This window comes from Phoenix dactylifera, chromosome 1, assembly GCF_051530095.1.
Source record: "Phoenix dactylifera cultivar Ajwa chromosome 1, Ajwa_hap1_PhDact_Kaust_v1.1, whole genome shotgun sequence".
In the NCBI taxonomy this organism is placed as follows: domain Eukaryota; kingdom Viridiplantae; phylum Streptophyta; class Magnoliopsida; order Arecales; family Arecaceae; genus Phoenix; species Phoenix dactylifera.
In genome coordinates this window covers 45,882,575-45,906,831 of record NC_143190.1, presented here as the reverse complement: position 1 = coordinate 45,906,831, position 24,257 = coordinate 45,882,575, and the positions used below count along the sequence as shown (strand labels likewise).

Sequence of the window (24,257 nt, the reverse complement as noted above, 5' to 3'; positions counted from 1 at the left end):
CTTTTGAATTCACTTGCCCCCTCTGATTTAGCCATCGGAGGGCCAGCGCTGGAAACCCCGGCCACCGGCTTTTTGCAGGCCACTTGCGGAGGACGCCGCCCGTTGACGGATCGCCGCCCGCCAGTTCTCGCCGGAGCTCCTTCTTCCCAGCAGACCGGTCGCCTCCGGGTTCAGTTTCCAGCAACAAGTTCCTTGAAGTAATAGAGGTTTGATTATCCTGTGTGGGAGGGAAGTCCACCGGAACCATTCCTGGTGGCAGGAGTCGGTTGCAAAGAAATTTTGCTTTTGCTAATTCGACTAGGTCTTGGGCCGGGATAATCCTTAGTCCTTCGGACCGACCTAATTGGGTTCAGGCTGATGTTTTTAAAAGAAATTGGGCTTAGGACCACCCCGTAGCCCATAAAAATTTTGGGCCAGGCTTGGATAGGGTTGTAACTTGCCCCTCGTAATTTTGAAAAGGAGGAAGGAGTGGGCGAAGGCTAAGAATCTACTTAGAAAAACTCTAAAGGCATGGAAGGGAGGGATTGATAGAGGGAAAAAGGAGAAAGCGCCAAATTGCGGGGTCAGATCTTGTCAAGATGAGAAAAGATCTTTAGAGATTTTTTCTATCACAACTAGGTTAGGGTTGCCACTTGCAAACCACGCATAGTCTCACTTTCTTTTATCCTACTTGCCTCACTTTTCTCACTCATACGTTGTCTTTCTCTGCCTATCCCATAAAGTATACGAATCAAGTCAGATCAAAATTTATAAAATTCAGAACCGATCTAAAATATAGAATATGAAACTAATATTTTGAATCCAACCTAGATTTAATATTTCGTTCGGACCGGATCAGGCTGGGTCACGGATCAACTCGACTCATTTATAGAAGCTTTAGCGGAGAGCAAGTGTATGACCGAAGCTGTAAGTGGACATATCTACTTCAACGCACTTGGATGATGTGTGAAGGTGTATATATATATATATATTCCAATTTGTAACTGATGATAGGAATGGGTTTGGTAACGCCAACGACGCCTGCGTAAAATCCAGCAGCACTTGATTTGATCGTCAACTTCGATGGCTCACGTGGCTTGGGTTGAGGGATTTGTAGTTATCCGGAAACCCATAAAGAATCGCCCGGATACATACGGCGTAATTCCGATTGGCCGGAGACAATAAAATATTCTTCGGTATGGAAAAGTTGGGCTCTTCGGAATTTGGAGGACAGCGAAGCCTGCCATATCTGAGAACATGAGAAAAGGCGAGGGCCATCCATGCGCTGGCCAACTGCTCGGCCATGCCTTATAAAAGAAAAAAAAAAATCAATTAAACAACTACTGTTTCGCCATTTCTGCAAGCACCTACCCATCACTCTCAGTTAAATAAGACCACCATTTAAAGTGGCATGTCTTTATTTCCTATTTAACCTACTATAGGAGCCCTCATTTGACCAAGTTCGAGGTCATGATCAAAAGTTGTTGAAGCACCATGGCATATATAGATTGGATGCATGTGACTAATCTTGATTTGCATACTCATTGGAGTATCGTGTGGCCCAGATCGTGCACGTGGAGAAACCATCATGAGAAAATAAGCAGAGATCGTGATATTATTCTGATTAGCATCGACGGCATACCTACCGAATATTATGTAGCGTGGATCATGCACATAGAGAAATCACCAAGGCTGGAGTAATTAAAGACGATATTTAGTAATTAAATAAATAATTAGTTTGGAGAGCTTGTAATCTCCAGCTAGTAAATTTGAGCTTCGATATCATGTTAACTAACTAATCATCTTGAAAGCTTGAATTGATAGAACATACCTAATAATATATATATCAAGCTGAAGAGCTAAATTTGGCTTGAAATCAATTTTTGTTGTTCGATGAAGCTTGCTTTTTTTTTATTTTTAAACCAAGTTAAATACGAACCATTTTTGAGAAGCTTGATAATATTCATTGAGTTGCAATAAATTTAAGCACGCTGGCACAATTCAAACTCATTTGAAACTTGATCCAATTATTGATTATCTTTTATTTAATAATTATGGTAATTATTATCTCAATAAGTTGGCTGGGCATCCAAAATCCTCTTCTTATTATCTCAAGAAATTATTATGAACTGCTGACTAAACTAAAAATCGACTGTTGGATTAAAATTAATAACTGATTGCATGTTTTTCTTCATAAAAATAACATATAATATGTTAGCTGATGCATATCATAATAAAATTTATTAATTGGGATTCTCATCGGGCCCAGCCTCATCAAGTCAAGTAGTTGCCAAGTTTGGCTCAAAATTAAATTGGAATTCTCATTGGGCCCAACCTCGTCGAGTCAAGTGGTTTCCAAGTTTGACTCGAAATTAATTTCAAGCCTATAGATCACATTCAAGCTAACATGATACCGATCCAAATTCTAAGATTTTCGAATCAATTGATAGCCGTGCACAAACGATTAAATAAGGTCGCAAGATTTTTTTTTTCTTTTTTCATTCATCAACACTGTTGGCAAGAGCTAGTGAGATTCACAAATGATCAATAAAATCAAGTCGTACCATGTTTAGTATATCTCAGTACAAAAAAATAGAAAAAAATGTTGACTAAATGCTACCCCATGAGAATTCTCTGCCTATATAATCCACTTCTACTTGGTAGCAAGATATATCAAAATGGTGTTGACTTGACCTCGGTGTGTGAGACAAGTCCATCACACCACCGCCGAGAGGACGAAAGGAAGGCGCCGGGAGTGCTCATCCGCAGCATAAGGAATCGAGGTGATGTCACGCCCGCGAGCTGCAACTTGCGCCGGTGGACCAAGAAGATAACTCCAACGTGCAAGAAGACAAAGCACTGTGTGCGTGTTCCTCGAAACAGTGTGGGCACTCAAAGTTTGCAAGGGAGAGAGTGAAGGCGCAAGGAGTCGGAAAGCACAGGATGAACAAACCACGTGAGAAATATAGTACATGGAAAGCGGATGCACTCTCATAATTACCACGGTGACGAGCAATAAAAGTAAAAGTGAAAAAACAAAAAAATAAAAGCTAAATCTGAATCCAATTTTAAAGAACGTCTGATGTTTACTGCAGAAGTGCATAGATGTACCTGTTCCTCCACTATTGTGAAGCGATTTGGTTTTTGCGAGGTTAGTGCAAACTGCTGATGTACCAAAAAAAAAAAAAAAGAAAAAAAAAAGATAAATCTGGAATGGATCATACAATTTGCACTCCTTTTTTATTAGAATTTCATGAACAAGGGGTGATTCCAACAAGGCCATAATAGCTGTCATAATTGCCATCAAATTTGTTTGGACTGAAATTATTTGAAACTAAAATAATAACTAACTGCAAAATATATATAGTCTTTTGTTTGGTTCCATTTTGATGATAAGGGACGTTTGAACCATGCGAAATTTATTGAAAAAGGATTTGTCAAAGGTTCCATGTTGCAATGCAAACAAGGTCATAAAAACCAAAACAGGTGGTGGGGCACAAATGGATGCGTAGCTTGTTGCTGGAGTGCTGAAGAAAAGTGAGCCACAAAGTTGCTTTTGATCTTCTACATGTATGTCCAAAAGTGAAAATATTGCAATGGTCTCCTTGCTTGCAAGTCAGTTTTTTGCCTAGTTATGCCTGTTTCAATGCACAATTGTGAAAAAAATCCATACATAGCGACAAAATTAAGGATTAAACAAAAATATGACTATTCTTCCAAAAAAAAATAAATAAAATAACTATCAAAATTAAGCGATAAAAATAAAATCTTCAACAAATGGCAGCTGCAAATCAGGTAATGACCTGATTACAGCCGCTAATTAATTTTTTATAGTTAATTACCTTACCGATGCATAGAATGTAACAAGTCCCTTCCAAATCATCATTACACTAGCCCTAATCTTCAACCTCACTTTTCTATCCAACCCAGCTGGAAAAGCCAGCTAATCCTGACAGGGGACTTGTGATGCAGCAATGTGTTCCATTCAGAAAAAAACTATGGGCTAGGATGGGGTGAGCTGTGGTGGAGTTGCAGCTGGAGTGGTTGCTTCTGATGTTCTAATAATTGTTAAAATCATCGCTTGTCCTAAAAGCTTAAGCTGATAGGATGAGGTTTTTTTATACTTCTCCTCACATATGGTCCGGACTTTCTTTTAATGGATGAGCCCAATATGTAAAAATTTTAATTATAGAGTTAAATTGTACGGAGACATATTCGAACTCAAGATCTCTACTCTGATACCATGTTAAAATTACTGCTTGTTCTATTAGCTTAAGCTTTTAGGATAAATGGTGATTACACCAACAATATGGGAAGTGATGGAGTTGGGGGCGAATGCATGCAGAGGGGTGTGGTGAATGGTGATGGCCACAGCAGGCCCCTCTTTTTTGAGTGTCAGGATAAAGGAACCGATCAGTCTTTGCGGTCCAAATCCAAGTGCGCATGGCAATTGGTCCCGCCACAGGGTATGGAGGAGAGGACCATATGTGAATAGAATAACCTAAAAATTTGATGTGGTCCTCGCCTGTACGAACCAAGAATACAATCGCCATCTCCACATAGTTGGTAGCCATCATCCATTGGGCATTGTCTGGACTCTGGAGTGTCAGAAACGAATAAGATCACTTGATATTATCTGTTCCAACTGCTTCCTCCACAAACAAAATATAGTGCCTTCAATTATGAAAATATATCATTCCCATGCATGAACCTCCCTGGTTGTTACTTGTTGCATGAGGGATTTATATTAAAATTATGTAGACATGAAAATTTCTCCTTTATTGCAGCAGGAGGGCGGAGCACACCAGATCTGACCGCAGTGGGAGCAGAACTACTGGCAGCTTGAGAGAATATTCTGTATGCGAGACGGGTGCTGGAGGCCGACTGTTTATGCCTAAAGAGTGACTTCTTCATGATGATTGACTGGATTCGGAGAGTGGACAAATATGGGAATGGCCACCCGTTGATACGGGACACCCGCATATTGGTGAGGGAGCTGACTTCCTACTAGATAGCTCATGTGTATCGGGAGGCAAACAGTGCAGCCGACTAGGTTATCTCTTATATTGCTCGGCATTTTAGGAAGGTCATTTGGATAAGCTTAGCTTGCATTTTACTTATGTTGTTCTGTTTACTTTCACTTGATCTAGCAAATTATACTAATTATATGAAATGAAAAGACGTTTTTTGAACCCCCTCAAAAAAAAAATAATTCTCCTTTACAAAATTTTCATATTCTGTGATAGAAAAAAAAAAAAAAACAATTCAAACAAGAAGAGATAACATGCTCTAATGACTTCCCAATAGAGAAAAATTTGCGGCGAGCTTGTATTTTGATCGAGACATCACTAACCATGAAAATTCACATGCCATTTGCTGCTTTTCAGTAAATTTTCTCGAGAAAATTGCATGATTGATTACACTTGTTTGCTTGACTTACATTGTCTTATACTCTTCGAAAACATGTAGCTGGTGTTGATGGACCTTGTGAAAACTATGCCTGAAATTTGTGAAAAATAGTCTTTCTAATCATTCCAATGATAATAAAATAATAAAAATTTGGACATCTTGCGACTAAGATAATCAAGGCACATAATTACTATTTTAGGAGCATAATTGCTCTCAGTGTGAGAACAAGGTTTCCCACTTGAAATCAAACAACTACCTGCCGCCAAGATTTAATTGGACCTATTGTTTTGTTCATTATAATCTTCTTTTATTTGTTTTTTTTTTCTTGTTGAAAAAACTGTCCATCCTTCATTTTATAGAAACAAGAATGGGCCCGCCAATGCCAAACAGGGAACCGTTCAGTCCCTTACGCTTAAAGCAAACTTATTTATATTTTAGATTATCTCATTATATGCATATAGGATGAGGTACATGGCAAAAGTGCAAACACATACTAATGAAAGGGAATGATATCTTAAAAAAGAGTTCAAAAGGTTAATCAAATCATCATGTTTCAGGCTACACATGTCTACAGAAAGACAAATAGTGCTGCAGACTGGGTTGCTTTCTTCGCAGCTCACCACTTCGGAGGTTTTATTTGGACGAATCACGTGTCCGTGCCTAAGCTCCTATGTGATATTCTTTTTTTTCGTTTTGTTGGCTATATTCACACTCGTCGCATAAGAAAATATTTTATTTATTTAATTTGTAGTGGAGTATGTGCTGAGGTCGATCCGGCAGAAACTCATGGGATAACCTGAGAAGAGGCAGATGGTGGGAGGGATAATATAATGAGGCTTTGAACAGAATCATAAGCGTGATGGGAAAAGCATACGTAGAGGAGCACTCGTAGAAGCCACTCACTGAATCACAGGTTCTTCCTTGAACTTCAGGGTAACCTATCATATTAAATGTGTCTGGAGATATCAAACCCATGGGGCCTTAGCAATGATATTTTGAATAACAGATTCAAGATAATCAAGGTTAGGATAGATCTTAGCTATATGATATTCCATATATTAAAGTATACGAAAAAGCAACAAATGAGGTAGACATTCCATGTCACTGTAAGGATGGATATGAATTGATATAGTTTAAAATCCATCAGCTATTTAAGTGTACAACAAAAGCTATACTAACATATGATATACAGGTATGGAGTTGTTCAATCAATCCCGGTATGATACGCCATCCCCTTTCTTGAAAAGAGTTTACGGATGCCGCACGAGCAGGAGAACATGAATGAAATTAAATAACTCGAACTTTGTTTTATGATGAAATTGTGGTTGGAAATTATAACAACCTAGAATCTCATTCAAAATGACTAGTCAGAAATTTTTATTTAGATTCTTTGATCCTATATAAGTACTCAAAATCTATCCAGTAAATAATTAATATGGAACTAAATATATATCCACATAACCCTCACATAAATACACTTGTGCAAAACCTTCTGCTGATCTGAACGATTGAACCTAGCAAATAAGACAGTCCCAAGTACAGGGTAGCCACTAGGGATATGCCGCATGCACCCTGACAACCTTTATTCTGGTCGGATTAGGCTGTCTGAGTCTTATCCCTTCTCACCCCACCGCAGGTCTCTCTCTTTGGGATAGGACATTGGCCCATGCCCTCGGAGGCGAGGTGAGGGAATGGGAGAGGTTGGCACTTGGCAGATCTTTTCCTCAAGTTTATCTTTAGAATGCTACCTTCCAAAAAAAAAAAAAGAAAAAAAAAAAGAAGAGAGTAAAAGCTTATCTAGAATGCTATTGGGTGGATCATTAGAATCCAACAGCCAAATAATAAATCTTTATATATAATATATAATTTTTTTATATAAACATCCTCTTAAATATCGAATTTCGCATGAATATTCTTTAAAAATTGATATTTACATATATACCCTCGTAAACACTTGTTTTGCTATTTTACTTTTTTTCATCCTTGTTTTTACAATGTACCCACGTCATCTAGCCGTTCAAAAAGTTAACGGTTTCAAATTAAAATGACTAAAATACTTTTAATGGGTAGATATGTAAATAAAAATATTTATAAGACGATCACGATAAAAGACAAAAAAATTATTTTAAAATTTTATTTTATTTTTAAATAAAATAAATATGCTTTTTTATTAAAAAGGTATTTGTGCAAAAAGAGGTACTTGTTTTTAATTAAAGTAAATAAACTTTAGAAGCATATTCATGCAAAAAAAAAAAAAAAAAACTCTATACTATAATACATACCTGCGAGAGAAGATTTACAATTTTTTTGTTTTTTCTCTATATCGTGAAACACGTTGTATGTTTATTAGCTACAAGAATAATAATAATCTAGAAAAAGAGAGAGGGGTTGGTGGTGATAACGGATAAAAGCAGCAGAGAAGGCCATACCTTGGTCAGCACCATCAGCAGCAGCAAAGTTCAGGGGGGATGCACCTACAAGTATGGTCCACACTCATGTGAACCCCTCCCTCATCAACTTGCTTCTTTTGGGCCCCACCAACTTTGCCCAGCTCATCTTCCCCCACCTCACACCCATACCTACATACAAGCACACAAGAAGATAGCCCTGCCTCCTTCTCATGAATCTTCTTCCCATCATCGCATGAGTTGACCCACACAAACACCCACGCCACGGCCCACGAGATTTTATGAATTCCAAGCAAACATATTGCTTTATATAAGACCGCTTCACCCCCTTCTATATATTCCCTTCCGGTTTGTTTCCAAAACCTTAGCCCGTCCTATATACTTTCCCATTACTGCAGGCTCGAGCTAGCCATCCGTATTAGACATGGACAGCAGGTGCATCGAGGATGTCTGCGGTAAGACAGAGAAGCTGCCGCCGCCGGGCCCTGAAAGCCTGCAGCGGGTGGGCAGCGGAGCCAGCGTCGTTCTCGACCCGGAGGTCGGCATCGAGGCTGAGTCCCGGAAGCTGCCGTCGTCGCACTTCAAGGGCGTCGTGCCCCAGCCCAACGGCCGGTGGGGCGCCCAGATCTACGAGAAGCACCAGCGGGTCTGGTTGGGTACCTTCAACGAGGAGTCCGAGGCCGCCCGAGCCTACGACGTCGCTGCCCAGCGCTTCCGTGGCCGCGACGCCGTCACCAACTTCAAGCCCCTGTCCGAGACCGACGACGCCGACGCGGCCGAGCTGTCGTTCCTCGCCTCCCACTCCAAGGCCGAGATCGTCGACATGCTGCGCAAGCACACCTACGATGACGAGGTCCGGCAGAGCAAGCGCGCTTTCGGGGCCGGCAGGAGGAATATGCCTGCAGGCTCCGGCGGCGGCGGCGGCGGCCTAGGCGCTCGGTTCCTTGCAGCCTCGGGCGGCGGAGCGCAGCGCGAGCACCTCTTCGACAAGGCCCTCACGCCGAGCGACGTCGGCAAGCTGAACCGGCTGGTGATACCGAAACAGCACGCCGAGAAGCACTTCCCGCTCCAGATCCGCAGCGCCGCCTGCAAAGGCGTGCTGCTGAACTTCGAGGACGCCTGCGGGAAAGTATGGAGGTTCCGCTACTCGTACTGGAATAGTAGCCAGAGCTACGTGCTCACCAAGGGGTGGAGCCGGTTCGTGAAAGAGAAGAGCCTCAAAGCTGGGGATGCCATCACCTTCCATCGATCAACCGGCCCGGACAAGCAGTTGTTCATCGATTGGAAGCCTCCAGCTGTCGGCGGTCATGCCGAGGCCAGACCGGTTCAGGGGATCAGGCTCTTCGGTGTGAACTTGCTCAAAACTCCGGCAGTCAAAGTTGGTGGAGCCGGCTTGGATGGAAATGGAAGAGTTTATGTGGTTGGTTGTAGCACAAAGGGAATCAGAGATATGGATCATCAGTCGATGCCATCGCCGCAGCTCTACTTCAAGAAACAAAAGACGGAAGCCTTGTAGTATTGGCATTTGCCTTAAGACCTTTCCATTTCGTCTTTTATGTAAATATTCGAGTGTATACTCTACGAGAGATGGAAAAGTTGAATCCGACTGGAAGGAATGAAACATCAGGGAAACGATTTTTTTTTTTTCTGTTCATATGCTCTTGTGAGTTTATTCTGCAAATTGGTATCCAGATGCCAATGAGCTGTTTAAAGGAGAGGCAGAGATAACCACAATGAAAAAAAGGTAAGCTCAAAAGACGAAGAAAATCTCCCGTAAACTTTTTTTTTTCTTTTCCTTTTTGTCTCGCCTGGGCAGATAGACTTATCTCTTCGGGAGATGCCTAATTAACTACTGTTGGGGGAATAAGATTTTTCCCCCCAAGTGACACAAATGCCCCCAAAAAGCCGCACGATCGCCGACCCTGAACAGCCGAAGTCGGCGTCCGACCTCGGAACGTCCGACCTCAAGACATCCGACCTAGGAAAATCTTGATGCTCAAGGTCTACCCTTGTCAGCCACCTACTACGGCCGTACTCCTCCGAGGTCCAAGTAAGGACCATACCCTGCCACTGCTTCAGCATTTATTGCGCATGGCCGCTGTAACCCTCCGGTTCACTCTACAATTAATGCGGATCTCCGGCTTACTCCACAATTAATGCGGATCTCCGGCTTACTCCACCATTAATGCGGATCTCCGGCTTACTCTACAATTAATGTGGATCTCCGGCTTACTCCACCATTAATGCGCATGGCTCCTGACATCTACGGATCCTCGGCTCTCCATGGCAAGTTAGCCCAGCAGAGTCTGGTCAACCATGATAAGTCTCTGATCTCGGCCATACCTCCGACACCAATGCAATGATTCGCCTGGTAGCGTGCTGGTTCGGGTCGTACGACGCCCTCACCGCCGACATCAGTACAATGATTCGCCTGACCGTGCGCCGACCTGAGCCACATGCCGAGCCGTACTATGGCCTCGCCCTGTTACATCACAGGTAAACCGACCCCCACCTATAAAAGGGAGCCTTGGCTTCTCAGGAGGGGGTTGGAAAATTCCGCGCCTTACAAGCACTGTTCATCTCCTCCTTACACTATCTGCCCCCCCTGACTTGAGCGTCGGAGGGCCGGCGCCGGAAAACCCGGCCACCGGTTTGTCTGCAGGCACCCAGACGGAGGACGCCGCCCGCTGACGGATCGCTGCCCCGCTGTGAGGACCTCCTGCTCCCTCTCTCCAGCCACCCCAGACGGAGGACGCCGCCCGCCGACTGGTCGCCGCCCCGCCGTGGTGACCCGCAGCTCTCTCTCCCTCGACCGAAGATTGCCTCCGGGTCCAATTTCCAGCAACAACTACTAAATAATCCAGTCAACAAGTTAGCATGAGATGGAGATGGTTTGCTTCAAATTAGTCTCTTTTCCACATGTAATTGTCCTGCCGTTTGATTTCTTAAAAACGAAGCTATACAAGTGTTGCCAGGATTTGACAGACATCTTTCTTTTAAAATAAGGGAACCGGAGCAGCTGGGTTGGGTCAATGACCGCCACTTGATCGAACACTGCGCTAGCTTTAGCTGGCTGGGAGGTGAATGGGTCAAAACTCACACTTTCATTGTGTCCTGCCGATTCCCCGAAGCTTCCAACGTGCATGACGGGAACAGCGAGACAGACACAGAGAGCGAGAGAGAGAGAGGGAACTGGAGCTGCATGCTTTTAAGGACCATTGACAACAGGCATTTAGAAATGTCCACAATGTGTCGGCTCTTCGAGCCTGATGTTTTTAAAAGCCAAGGAAAAGACCGAACCTTGCTAATACTCAATATAATTTCACGTCGCTGTATTGTATTGTCAGAAGGGAAGATTACCCATCGAAGTCTTTATAACGAGTCGACCTTTTCCCCGCATCAATCACGGATCTGAAGGTAGAAGAAGAGGAGTAGAGACAAGTTCCTTTGAAGAATATCATTATTTATAGTGTATCTTGATTTAGAAACTTGGATTTGCTAACAGCAGGACAAGAAACATGATTAGATAATTAACACATCAGCAACAGGGAATTAAGTCTATGTTAACTAGTTAAAACATTATTTTTTTTAATATAATATATTAGTTTAACCGCCATAATTGCAAACAGAGACCCAAGGGTACGTGGTCTCCAGTGAGTTAGTTGAGCCAGGCCTACATTGATCACTTTCAGGTGACGTGCTTCTCAAGCGATGGGGTTGAAGGGGGACACTCAAGCTGTGAGTCTTCACCTCAGACAAAGAAGTCTTTGTTGTTTATTAAAATTTTCAGCTAATTCTCGTGCCAATCTCCTATTTCGTCATCAAAATATCACATGGAACATCACTGTAGTCATCCTCCCATTGCTTCAAACCATGTGCATTAGTTTGTCGGCTGACCTGGTCTTCTCCTTCGGGTTCCAGGTTGTTGAGAGCATCCGGTCTGCTGGCGGTGGGAAGAAATCCAGGTAACTCGTGACTAAGTCAAGGCTTTTAAAGAAAACATTTAAAGGCTGAGAGAAGTTCTTCCGGACGCGTGTCCGGACGAGGATGCCTTTAGAGAATTTTAGTCTTCTCGACTCAATTCAGAGTAAGACTCTTAAGCTTCTAGTCATATGGCAAGTCTGTTTTTGTCTATTAAGATTTCATTACCATGTTTCCAATCTGAATGTTGGATTACCACTTAATTACTTTTGTAGGCTTAAAGATCAATCCCCAATCATATGATAAAATATTTTTTGTGTCTATGATGACATGCACAAATTACTTCATGTGACACGCCTTGATATGCGAACTCTAGTAGTGTAAATGAGCTGAACATAAGCAAGCTGAACCTAGCTCGAGTTTGGTTCAAATTACTCAAGGGCCAACTCAAGCACATTTTAAGCTACCGATGGTCCAGCTTATGATCAATTAATTTTGAAAAGGAAACATTCATTGGTGTGGTTGAAGGGAGTACCAAATTGACAATTTTCTAATGGGACTTTTGCAGCACAAGTCCGTAGACTAAAGCCAGATCTTGACCTCATCATTCTTGATATTATTCCCATACTGCGACGCACTATTAGGGGAATAAAAGTAGGATGGAGAGCCGATCTTGAAGGTTTGGGGCATTTTTGATTTTTGAGACCTAGGAGGATTTTGATGGGCTTGTGATGATATGGAAAGAGGGAGCAGGATTACATGTAAACTAGGGTTTCATAGAACTTGATGTCTAAAATCATTTAGATCATGATCATGCGTGCCCAATACAATCATACCCGACCTATTTATTAAACATATTATAGCCGAATTGGTTTATCCGTTTAATGAAGAGGTAATGCTTGATCCGGAATTCTGATTCATTTACTAAATATGTTGAATATGCATTGATAGTTTTCCTATAGTACCCATGTCTCAACTTGACACAAACCAAATCCCTCATCAATTACACCCCTAAATGCACATTCTCCTTGCCAATTTAGCCTAAAATATGTTTGCAAATAAACATGTAATATGTTGGTATATGTCATTTTCTGCTCTCGCCTGTTTGTGCTGAATTTCACCGAATTTCCGGATCTTGAATTGAGTTTATCTGATTTAACTCTGAACTAGTTTGGTTTAGTTATGTTCTGTTTTCAAGAGTTGGGAAGCGATCATGATCGATCGGATCGGCTCCATGTCAATGCAAGACACGCTATTTTGCTTTATGCATAAGTTCCATTTTTTTTTTTGACCTAAAAGGACTTGTAAATTGGGGACAGCAGATATTTCCATTTAATTAACAAACTGGTTTTAAAATGTAGGTTTGTGTAAGGGAAGGTTTGATGTTGCTGGAATCCTTTATACCACAGTAAGTATTATTCTACCATCAAAGCATTAGCCTGGACTCATTATAAAGAAAAAAAAGGCAGAAGAAAAGAAGAAACATACAGTGACATGCAAATTTACATCATGAGATGTGGCACCACATTATCTCAAACTCTTTGTCCTCAATGACCAACTCCATGCATCTCCACTCTCAACACCTCCATAGGTACTCCCATCTTTAATATACATGCATACTCACTTAGCTTCTCGATCTAAGGGATCAAATATATATACTAATGTAAAATTGATAAACTACATGGTATCAGAAAAATGTGTTTGATTATGCATCCATCAAGAATAGATAGAAACAGGTGAAATCTTCAACAAACAAGCAAGTTCTCCCCCAATTAGCTTTGACCCGGAGTCACTAAAATGAATCCTACAACAGGCAGTTGGACCTTTAGAATAGAGGAGCACTATAATCTTGCAAATAAAGTCCAGCATCCCAACCTTGACAATATTTGTTTTGAGTCTCAAACCAAGAGATAAAGAACCACCTTCCTATAGTTCAAGCAACCCATGAGTCCATGACATGTAGCCACTACAACATAGCATGGATTCGTCAAATTTTAGGTCATGTCTGTCTTTGACGTGGAAAGCAGAACCATGAACTGGAGCAGAGCATCAGAGACCTCAAAGCTGATATGGGAGTAGAGTGTGGAAATAAGGCAAGCAGTCCTAAGGTCAAAGCAGCATTTGGTGTGCGACAGGAGGAATGGTCATATTTCCTGACATGCTCGGTTACAAAATCAGAATCGAAATCGAAATGGAATTTGAATACTAGATAAGAGTTCGAATTAAATTTTGGAGGATTGAAAATATTTCCTAATCTCTCTGAAACCGAAATGAGAATGGAACTCTATCCAACCAAACAAATAAAATGAAAGTCACTCGTTCTCATTTCTATTGCAGAGCCTAACTTTCTCTAACCAAACATTGCCATATAGTGGCTGACATATAATCCATATTTTATGTCTGCAATGACTACTACGGCTATGAATACTACATAGTGGTCTACATAAAATACTCAAAACGTTTTCAGATTTTAATATGTTAGTTAACTAAAACTAAAGTAATTATAATCAATATTTTTTCCATGCAACAATCAGTCATTCGCTGCAACGGACCAGAATCACCCGGCAATGCAGCTGATGCCTTCAATTACAACCGCATGAAAGAACCAAAACGAAAGCATTGCAAATCAAGGGATGTAACTAAGCAGAGTCTCATTGAGCTTGGCCTGATTAGGCTCAGCTTGAAAATGCTATCGAGGGTACAAATATGTTTGAGCTCAGTAATTTTACCATTGAGCTTGACTGAGCATCAGCACAGCCTACTTTGGGCTTCTTAGTCCATTAAATTAGACGAGAGCAAGACCAAGTGCAAGCTAAACTGAAACCAGATTGGGCCTGTTTCGTAGTTTGTAATAATTGGACATCCATCCGAAGACAATTCGGCTCAGCAGGGGCCCATTTTGGACATTAGATTGGCTCGGGCTGAAGCCTGAGTCAGCTCAGAAAATGATTCAAACATTGAAAAATTGACTCAGGACTTGGCCAGCAGAGATCCAACGTCAGGAAAGGTATTCGACCTACTTACAACAAATTAAATAGATAAATACAAATTACAATATTATTTTACCTATCCTATTAATTTAACTATATATACAAGGATTATTTAATACTTCTGTTACGATAACTCACAAGTTTAAAAGTTAAGTCCGTCAATTCCGGAGGAATTGCTCAGGGTGGAGGAAACAGTATCTTGCGAGCCAAATAAAGTCTTAGATCAAACCCAAGACGGTTAACTTTATATATTTGTTTGGAAATAGTAGATGGACAAGACAAAACAAGAATGGAACAAAAGAAGGAAGGAAAAAGGGGGGAAAACCGAAAACCTCAGCGTAAATAATCCTTGGCCACCGGCGAACCGAGAGCAAGCCCGCCGGCACCACCAAGCATCATCTTCTCCACCAAGCCGGCAAGTTTGGCGTGGCTAGCGGTCCACGCCTCCGCGACTTCGGCCTCCTCGGCCTCGGCCTCCCTCCGGACCGCGAAAAGCCGCTCCCTCCACTCCTCCTCCAACCTGTCGAGCCAGGCGGCCTCCTCCTCCCGAAAGCGCCGGATCTTGGCCTCCACCTCCTCCACCTTCTCCCGCATCTTTCTTGCCTTCTCCGTCTCCATCTGCTGCTCCAGCCTGCTCAGCCGCCACGCCGCCTCCTTCCGGTGCTGCGCCCAGCACCGCCGCCCCTCCTCCACCTCCGAGCACAGCTGCACCAGCGCCGGCAGCAGCAGCAGCCACCCCTCCGGCCGGGAGAGCGAGAGGCTGAGGGAGGGAGGCGACGGCGAGGACGGGGACGACGAGGAACAGGAGGAGGAGGAGGCGGGGGCGAAGAGGAGAGGATTAGGCAGGACGAGGGAGGGGAGAGGAGGAAGATGGGAAGGGGGCGGGAGGACGTGCTTCTCGGCGAAGGTTTCGAGGATGTGCTCGTAGGCGGAGGTGGTTCCATGGTGGTGGGGTTGGTCAGAGGAGGCTTTGGCGGCGGCCTTGAGCTGCTTGTCTTTGAAGACCTCCCACCACTTGCCGAGTCGCTTGGGGGTGCGGCCGGGGAGGTGGGCGGCGATGGCCTTCCACTTGTTGCCGTAGCGGGACTGAAGGGAGACGAGGAGGGCCTGCTCGTCCGGGGTGAGGGAGCCCTTCTTAAGACCCGGGCGGAGGTAGTTCTTCCACCGCTCCTGGCACGACTTGGGGTCGCGGTGGAGCGCCCGCCCCATCCGCTCCGAAACCAACCCCCACTCCTTGGCCCCGTACTGCCTCACGTACGCCCGCAGCAGCGCGTCCTCCTCCGGCTGCCATCGCTGCCTCTCCTTCATCTCTTCCCTCCCTTCTCTTCCTCTTTCTTCCTTAATAACATCCTCCTCGCCGAGGCTGCTGCTCCTGGTGGCGGTGACGAGGTCATTATCTTTAGCTACTATTCTTCTAAAAAGAATTATTGAATGAACGAACGAGTGTGGGCATGGATGGCTCTCTCTTTTTCTTTGGCAGAGGGGAAGGAGCGTGACAGAAGAGGTTGCGAAAAGACGGGACGGCGGGGAAATGGGCAGGGTTTGGACAAATCGATGAGGTGGAGATGGACGTGCGATGGTGCTGTCGGAGGGCCCCTTTATATATATATATATATATATATGACCAAGCCCAGATTGGGTACATGCAGGTTCGCACTCACTTTACCCTTTGCTAAGAAGCGAAGGCCCATCATCCTATATCCTATAGTTTCTTTTTTTTTTTTTCTCCCTTTCCTTGTCTTTCTCATGTCACATGATTGGGCGTGGCATTAGCATTGAATGGATGGAGTGCTGTTCTCTTCTGTCTCCTTTATTACTGTTACGCTGCTCCTTTTTCCCCACACGCGCACTTTCTCTCTCTCTCTCTCTCTCGCGCGCGCGCGCGCGCGCGCGGGGATGGTCTTTAGCCTTTGCGGGCCTTGGAGGCACCGAGTGTTAGAAGGCGCGCTTTCTCCCTGCATCGGTGGCATTCCTTTGGTCTTATTATCGTGCAGAGCCTCGTTTAGCATCTGACGCGTAGACAGGACTGGGGCGGTTGTTCGTCCTCATGCGCGGTGGGGCGATGCCTGCATTCCCTCGGGGGAACGGCGTCAAAGGCCATCTATGCGAGTTCCTCGCGCGTGGCCATCATAAAAACTTTAGGAAATGACATTCATGTAATTTGGCAGGTCAAGAGGACATGCATAAAATTTGATTTATGCTTAAAGATAAAAATGATAAAAGCGACGATTTGTTATTTTTTATTTTTTTATATATTTGTACCTATCATGTGTGATATATCCGTTTTAGCTATTAAAAAAAAAAAAAAAAAGTAGTTGGACCAATCAAGCCTGCTCTTGTTTTTATGGTCGAGTTACTTGTTAAATAATATGTCACAACAGTTCCACATATCTTCAGTTAAATTTTGTTTGCAGATGTGACAGCTGTACAGCATGTAAGACCCTAAGTTTTTTTTTTGGGACCACGGCGCCTTTTGTGTACTAAAATAATGATTTGTCGCCATATGAGGCTACAAATAAGAGATCTATGGAAACAAAAAATTAAAAGATGGTCGATGACGACATAAAGCCTAAAATAGAATGCCTACAAATTCCCAGCTCTGAAGTCTCAAGGAAGGCCCTGAAATTTAATTAAAAAATAATACCTGATATTTTTAGAACACTAACACAATATCTTAATATTTCAATCTAAGAAATAAAATTCGACATTTTACTACCTAGCTTAAACATATAATAGAACCTAGCTAAAATGTTAGTTATGACACACAAGCACTGTCATTTGTGTTCAGAAAAGCTAATTAATCCTCATCTCAATTTGAAAATAATCTCGCAATGTTGGCGCATGTTGAGAAACATTGATCTATCTTTTTAGAAAAAAGCTGACTCACAATAGGATACAGAGCTTATATAGTTGTACATTGAAAATACATAGATTCTTCAAATCATTTATGAGATTATTCAGCTTGTTGAATAGTTTAATAAATCTATTTTATAAAAAATATTATTTTTTTTATTTTTTTGTAAATTCTTTATAAATAGTTTCGGTAAACTTCATTTTTCTAATAAATGCCAGATGGCTTTACCTCCCTCTTCATTTTTTTTAAAAAAAGAGAGAGAGCATTGTTATTTGTCTCTTCTATTCATGTAATGGTTGGAGACTAAATAGTGTGTTTATAATGTCCTTTGTTAGCCATTAATTAGAACAAATTAATTAATAATGAACAATAATAATTAAATAATTATGTTAATCAATCAATCTTTCTGTGTATATATAAGAAACACTTTTAAAAAAATTCATATGTATACATTTTGTTTTTTAGCGCCTATAATTGGATGACCGCTACCATTATCCGAACACATATAAAGGAGGGTCGGGTCCTCCAAAATTACTATGTCTATCATTATTTACACCTTCTAGAGCGCATACTGGAGACGAGGCTGTGTCATTGCCCGCCAGAGCTGCGTGGAGAGGCGGAGTGTGAGGGTCTCTGTAACCTGTGTGACTTGCCCAAAGGTAGAGGAGACCATTTTCCACGCCCTCATCGACTGCCCGCGGGCTAGATAGATATTTTGCTATGCTTTAGGCCAGTCAGATTAGTGACAGAGGTGGTCGTCTATCGAGAAGTTCCTGCGATTCCTGGAGACCTCGGCATGGGGATTTGTGTTTGAGGAGAAGGGGACACGTGCAGCTTATCTGGCCTACCAGTGTTGGCTGGATAGGAATGCCCGAGTCTTCAAAGGCGTCAACCCTCACCCCCATATGCAGACAGTTGAGATCACCGGCATTACAGAGGCATCACCTGAGCTGGCTAGGGACATCTGGCCCCCATTCTGCTCATACAATGTCCAGGATAGTACTCGTTTTCTGGGTGCCCCCACCCCTCAGCTTCCTCAAAGAGAAACTTTGGCGGCAACATGAATAATGAGAGGAGATACAGTGGTGTGAGGTTCGCCATCCGAGATCATCCCACCAGATTAGTTGCGGCAGGGGGCCGCCAGACGTTTGACTCGTTAGTGGTGTGTGCCGAGCTTAGAGCAGCCTGGAAGGGCATCTACTATGCAAGGCGAACATTGGGTACGGACCGTATTATTTTTGAGGGCGATTCGGCCACGGTGGTTGAGTGGATCTGGGGATGGGGACGCACAGTTGAGGACCGGATATTAATCCATGAGATTCGCAGATTGATGGAGGAGTGCGACTCCCACCAGGTTTCACCCGTGCACAGGGAGGCCAACGGGACGATCGACTGGATGGCCTCCTATACGGCACACCACTCTGGTGGTTTCATCTAGGTGGACAATGGGTCTGTGCCAGGGCCATTACATAGTGTTCTATTTTTCGATTTTGTTGGCCGCATTCACACCGGTAGTATGTGAACTGCCGTTGTACCCAAAACAAAGGACATCGTTGTAGTAGTGGTTGCACTACCCATCCTTTAGCAACCCATAACAGGGAGGGCAACAGAGAATTGGGACTCGTTTGGAAATCAGCAAATCGAACCCAAAGCTACTACTCAGCTGAATGCCGACGTTGGTTGATGCGACGAGATTTGTCGGGTCCAGAGTATGTGATCTTTTTGTTCCGGGTGAAGGCAGGCGGGGGAGGTGCGGATCAGGGAGGCATTCAAGGAGCAGTTGGTAGAGCAGATCCCGGACATACCGATTCCTCTTGGTGACTCGACGGATAGACTGGTCTGGGCGACTACAAGAAGGGCCAGTGTGCGCTCCACAAATCTACAGACGATGGCGGACGGGGAGACCACCAGATGGATTGACGCAGGATGGATTTGGAGGATGCGAGTCCACCCCCGAGTAGCCTTATTTATCTAGAAAGTGGCTTGGGACTGTTTGTCGACTAGGAGCTTGCTAGCTAGGAGGGGGTTTAGAGTCCCCTCGGTGTGTATAGATTGTCCTGAGGCAATGAAGTATGTCAGTCACATTCTACTTAGTTTCCACGGGCCGTACAGATATGGAGAAGGGCCTCGATTCCACTATCGAGGTCGATTGAGTCAGTTAAGAACCTGCTACGGCACATGAGGGTAGCCACACCGTCATCGAATACTATTGGATGGCGTATTGCCTGTGCCTACATGGCCTATCATATCTAGCTGGATAGAAATGATATGGTCTTCGAGAACTGAAGGGCACCCTTAAGATCTATTGTAAAAGGAGCTATCATCAGGCTGCTGAAGTCACTGAGGCTATAGTGGCGGCTTCTTCCGGGTTGGCCCGAGAGATCTAGGACCCCACCTTGCTGTTATGGCAACTAGGTCTATCCTTGTATCTTGGGAGCCCCCTTCCCTGGCCATCTCAAGATTAACTTTGATGGTAGCTTACTTGGTGGTGGCGATGGAGCTGGAGTTGCGTTTGTGATCAGAGATCAGGACTCCAGATTGATTGCTGCTAGGGGACGTCGCTCTTTCGAGGCTTCAGCCTTGGAGGTGAGCTCCGGGCAGCATGGGAGGGAATCTCTTATGCGATGCAGGTGCTAGAAGCTAGGCGTATCATTCTTGAGGGGAACTCGATAGTGGTGGTGGAGTAGATTCTACAAGAAAGGTGAAGGGGAGTAGAGCATCCATTTCTCGGCGACATCCGGTGGTTGGTAAGGGGTTGTGATTCCTTTCAGGTAGTGTATGTATACTGATAGGCAAACAGGGCGGCTGACTGGGTTGCCTCTCACACCGCCCAGCATGCCGGTGGATTTCTGTGGACTCGGAAGTCGTACATTCCTTCAGCATTGTGTAGTCTACTTTTTCTTAACAATGTTGGCTATGCTCACGCAAGATTAGTGTGAGCAGCTGATATACTATAACAAAAAAAAGAAAAAAAAAAGAAAAATCCAAATCAATGCGATGTCCAGGTCACCAATTTCCAATTGCATCACGAGTCTGCCACAAATTGATCGGTCAAAGTCTCGTATCTTTTCACATCTCAATATGTCTCAAATCCCCAAAACTAATACTCTGGAAGCAATCGTGTTAAACTTGACATACATTATGAACCATTTTCTGTCATCATTAATATTAGGATTAACCGGTAGTTGGCTAATAAACACATATCAGTTCCCATGGGATCTGGCCGTGCCGTCTTAGAGAACAACATTTTATGTAATACAAACCATGCTTTATTCATCCAGATGGGTGAAAATATATTCGGTCCTCGTCCCCTGTCGAGTGGATCCTCTTTAGGGCTCGTTTGGTTCGCGGAAAGCATTTTTCCTCCTAAGAATATGATTCCTGGAAATCAAATTTCTAAGAAGAGGATGCCTAGGAAAGTACTTTCAGCATCTTTGGTTGACCATGGAAAAGTGACAAATTTTCAAAATGCTTATGTTTGGTTGGCCATTCATTTTTTTGGAAAAGTTATGTATAATTCCTATTATGCCCTTAATAAAAATTAGGTCTCTAATGCCTCTTTAATGCTTCTTTAATACTGAAGAGCTTTTTTGGGAAAAAATAAAAATGGAGTGATTCCCGCCTCATGGGAAAGTAACTTTTTCATGTTTCTCATGGGAAAGACTTTCCCATGAAATATGGAAATTATATTCCCATGGGTATACAACTTTTCTATATCTCTCTTTTGAAAACTCCAACCAAACAAGAGGCATCTCATTACTTTCCTGTTGACCACACTTTCCCGGCCCCCTTCTTTTCTTGCGAACCAAATGAGCCCTTAAGGTTGATTGGTTCGGAACTTCGGATGGTATTTTCAAATTACAAATAGTCTGACTGACTTGCTAATGGCCTTGCAAAAGATCGATGAACAAACTTTTACTTGATAGACATTGAACACTATGATTACTATTACTACACAACGGAGCTATTCCTCCTCCTGCTGCAGCTAATAAAAAGAAGATGATGATGAAAGTGCTATATCTCTCTAGGCCTTTTTTTTGGGGGGTACAAAGGAGCTATATCTTCTCCTCCTTCTCCTACTACTACACCGCTACTACTATAAGTATCACCACCACTACCAATTAGACTCCTCTTCCTCCTATTGTTGCTGCTGTTAATAATACTCATAGTAATAATATTATTATTAATAATAAACTACTAATTGTTTTGTATAAAGGTGGTGCTGCTGTGTTTTTTTTTTTTTTGGTGCAAAGGAGCTCTAGCTTCGTCGTCCTCCTGCTATTCCCTTTTTAATTTTGGTACAATGGAGCTATTCCTCTTCACAAAGGAATAAGACTGCAATCTTTTATTATTGATGGCCTATTGCCCGTTGATGAATTACTTCACGTCAGATTAACACAGACCTTTGTGCAGTGCCTTTGAACTCGTACGGAGCGCACAAATACATACAGCTCCTAAGACCTCGGGAGGCTTCGACTCTCATTTAGCCTCCTTTCAGTGAAAAGCATTGCCTAAAGACAACAACTTGTTGTCGAGTCTCGAGCAGCAGCATACTTATCCCTACGTGACCGTCATATCAGAGCTCTTGGTGTTTGTTCGTACTCTCTCTCTCTCTCTCTCTCTAATGGAAAGGAAGCTAAGGAGCTATGAGCTCAATTAGCCAATAGCCACCAATTTATTAAATAAAAATATCTACACCAGCAGAAAGCAAAGAGCAAAAGAAAGGGACAACAAAAGTAAGGGGAAAAAAAAAGTTGAAAGACAGTCCGAAAGAAGATTAGCGTAAAAGCTGAAGATGCAGTGACAGAAATCTCCGGAAGCTTGTTTTCCTTTGAGTTGGCTCATAAGCCAATCTGAGCCACTGTAACCTCCTTATAATAATAATTCTTTTCAGGCAGTCTTCAACCCTCAATTACCTGAGTGGAATAATTATTCGAACTACTATTGCTTTCCAAGGAGGAGCTTCTGAATCAGTAGTTGCGGGAGCGGATTTCGGCTGGTCAGCTGGGGGCTGTTCTCCTTTCTCTGGGGCAGCATCTGAAGGCTTCTTTGGGGAGTGTGGTGGTGTAAGCTCTCCTCTCTCTGATTCAATAACGGCATAACAAATGCAACAAAGGAGCCTCGAGCAAAAGTTTCTTCCTTTCTTTCCGTTCTTCATCTTGGCTTCCCAAGCTACTTTGATAGTACTGCCTTGCACTGAATGTTTCATTTAAAGGAAGAGCTCAAATGGCGACAGCTAAAGAAAAAAAAAGGGGGATTCCAATTCCTTAGTTGATGCTTGTCATGGTTCATGCTGTGCTTTTGTTTAAGCATACTCTGATACTCTTTAACAAATAATTGAAGCACAGCATGTTTCACGTGCCCAGGTTGCTAAAAGATTAGTCTAATTGGTTAGCAAGCATCTTATTCCTCTCCACTTTTCTAGCTTTTACTGACTTAAGCCAGTCATGCATGGTCACTTGGACTAGTTAACGAGCATCTTATTCCTCTCCAAAGTCTCTAGTATATGTCATTTATATTACAAAAATATGAATAAAATGTCCTTTCAGAAGCAATCGTACGTGTTTTTTGAATCTAATTGAAGAAATCCTAGCCATCTAAGCTTTTCTCTGAAGAAGTTGTAAGCCAAGTAAAATTCTAATAATTGAAAGAAAACAGCTAAATCATTTACAACTATAGTTTTTTGACATTTTTTGATCTAATAAATTCGAATTTTTCGGAGGACCGTGAAGTATCAATTATGAATCCTGAAGAATTTTTTCAAGTGAGTTCGAGGTCGTCCAATTCTGAAAATTTCTATGAAAAATTATGACTTTGTAAAAAATAAAAGAAAATCATCACTATATCATAGTTATGACCCTCATATACTTTTGCATATCTTTAAACTAAAAGTTTAACAAGAATTAATTATAATATAACAACTGAATAATCTTGTTACACTCTAATAATAGTGGATTAATTTCGTCTTGTGCAATATAATCATTATATCTTAAATATTAAATTTTAAACTCATGACTACAATTCTAATATCAATGCACAGTCAAATAATTTGGATATATTTTTGCAATCAAGTTTGACTTTAACGTTTGAATGCATTCCTCTTCCAACATGCATTCGCAGGTACACTTTTTCACAATCAATCATTGACAGGATCATTTAGGATAAAAAGTACATACAGCTATTATTATCCTTTCTAATCACCTCCGTTAGAGCAGGAAATGGGACTGCGTCCTCATAGAAGGTATTGTCCGTTTTGGAACAGATACTGCATAGGTCGGCCTCCCTCACGGTTTTGCCATTTAAAAAGCACCTCCGAAGGGAAGAGTAATCAAGCCGTCCATTTGAGCCACAATCATTTTCGGTACTCAACCGCTGTGGAACTAAAGTTTCGGGCCCCCCATCCGTCTCCCAATACTAGCTCCCCAACGGGAAGGATTCATGACAACCCGAAGGTTTTACGGGATGGAGACCAATACTAGCCCCCCACCAGAGAAGATTCGTGCAGAAAAGTTACGGCGGGGACCTGCATAGGCCACCATCTGTTAGAGCAGGGAATGGGATTGCGACCCCATAAGAGGTATTATCTGCTTTGAGGTAGGTACTGCACAGGTCGGCCTCCCTCACGGTTTGGCCCTTTAAAAGGCACCTCATGAGGAAAGGATAATCAAGCCCTCTATTTAAGGCACAATCTTTTAC

At 42.8% G+C, this 24,257-nt stretch overlaps 2 protein-coding genes across 2 annotated transcripts; one reads left to right on the top strand and one right to left on the bottom strand.

The window, feature by feature from the left end:
* Window positions 1-7,896: 7,896 nt before the first annotated feature.
* On the top strand, window positions 7,897-9,580 carry LOC103708187 (AP2/ERF and B3 domain-containing transcription factor RAV1). The gene has a single exon (XM_008793006.6). It carries the CDS (start codon window positions 8,221-8,223, stop codon window positions 9,310-9,312), a length of 1,092 nt encoding a protein of 363 aa, XP_008791228.4. The 5' UTR covers window positions 7,897-8,220; the 3' UTR covers window positions 9,313-9,580.
* A 5,326-nt stretch (window positions 9,581-14,906) lies between these two features.
* LOC103708186 (protein rough sheath 2-like) lies at window positions 14,907-16,264 on the bottom strand. The gene has a single exon (XM_008793005.6). It carries the CDS (start codon window positions 16,013-16,015, stop codon window positions 15,041-15,043), a length of 975 nt encoding a protein of 324 aa, XP_008791227.3. The 5' UTR covers window positions 16,016-16,264; the 3' UTR covers window positions 14,907-15,040.
* Between the last annotated feature and the right edge of the window lie 7,993 nt (window positions 16,265-24,257).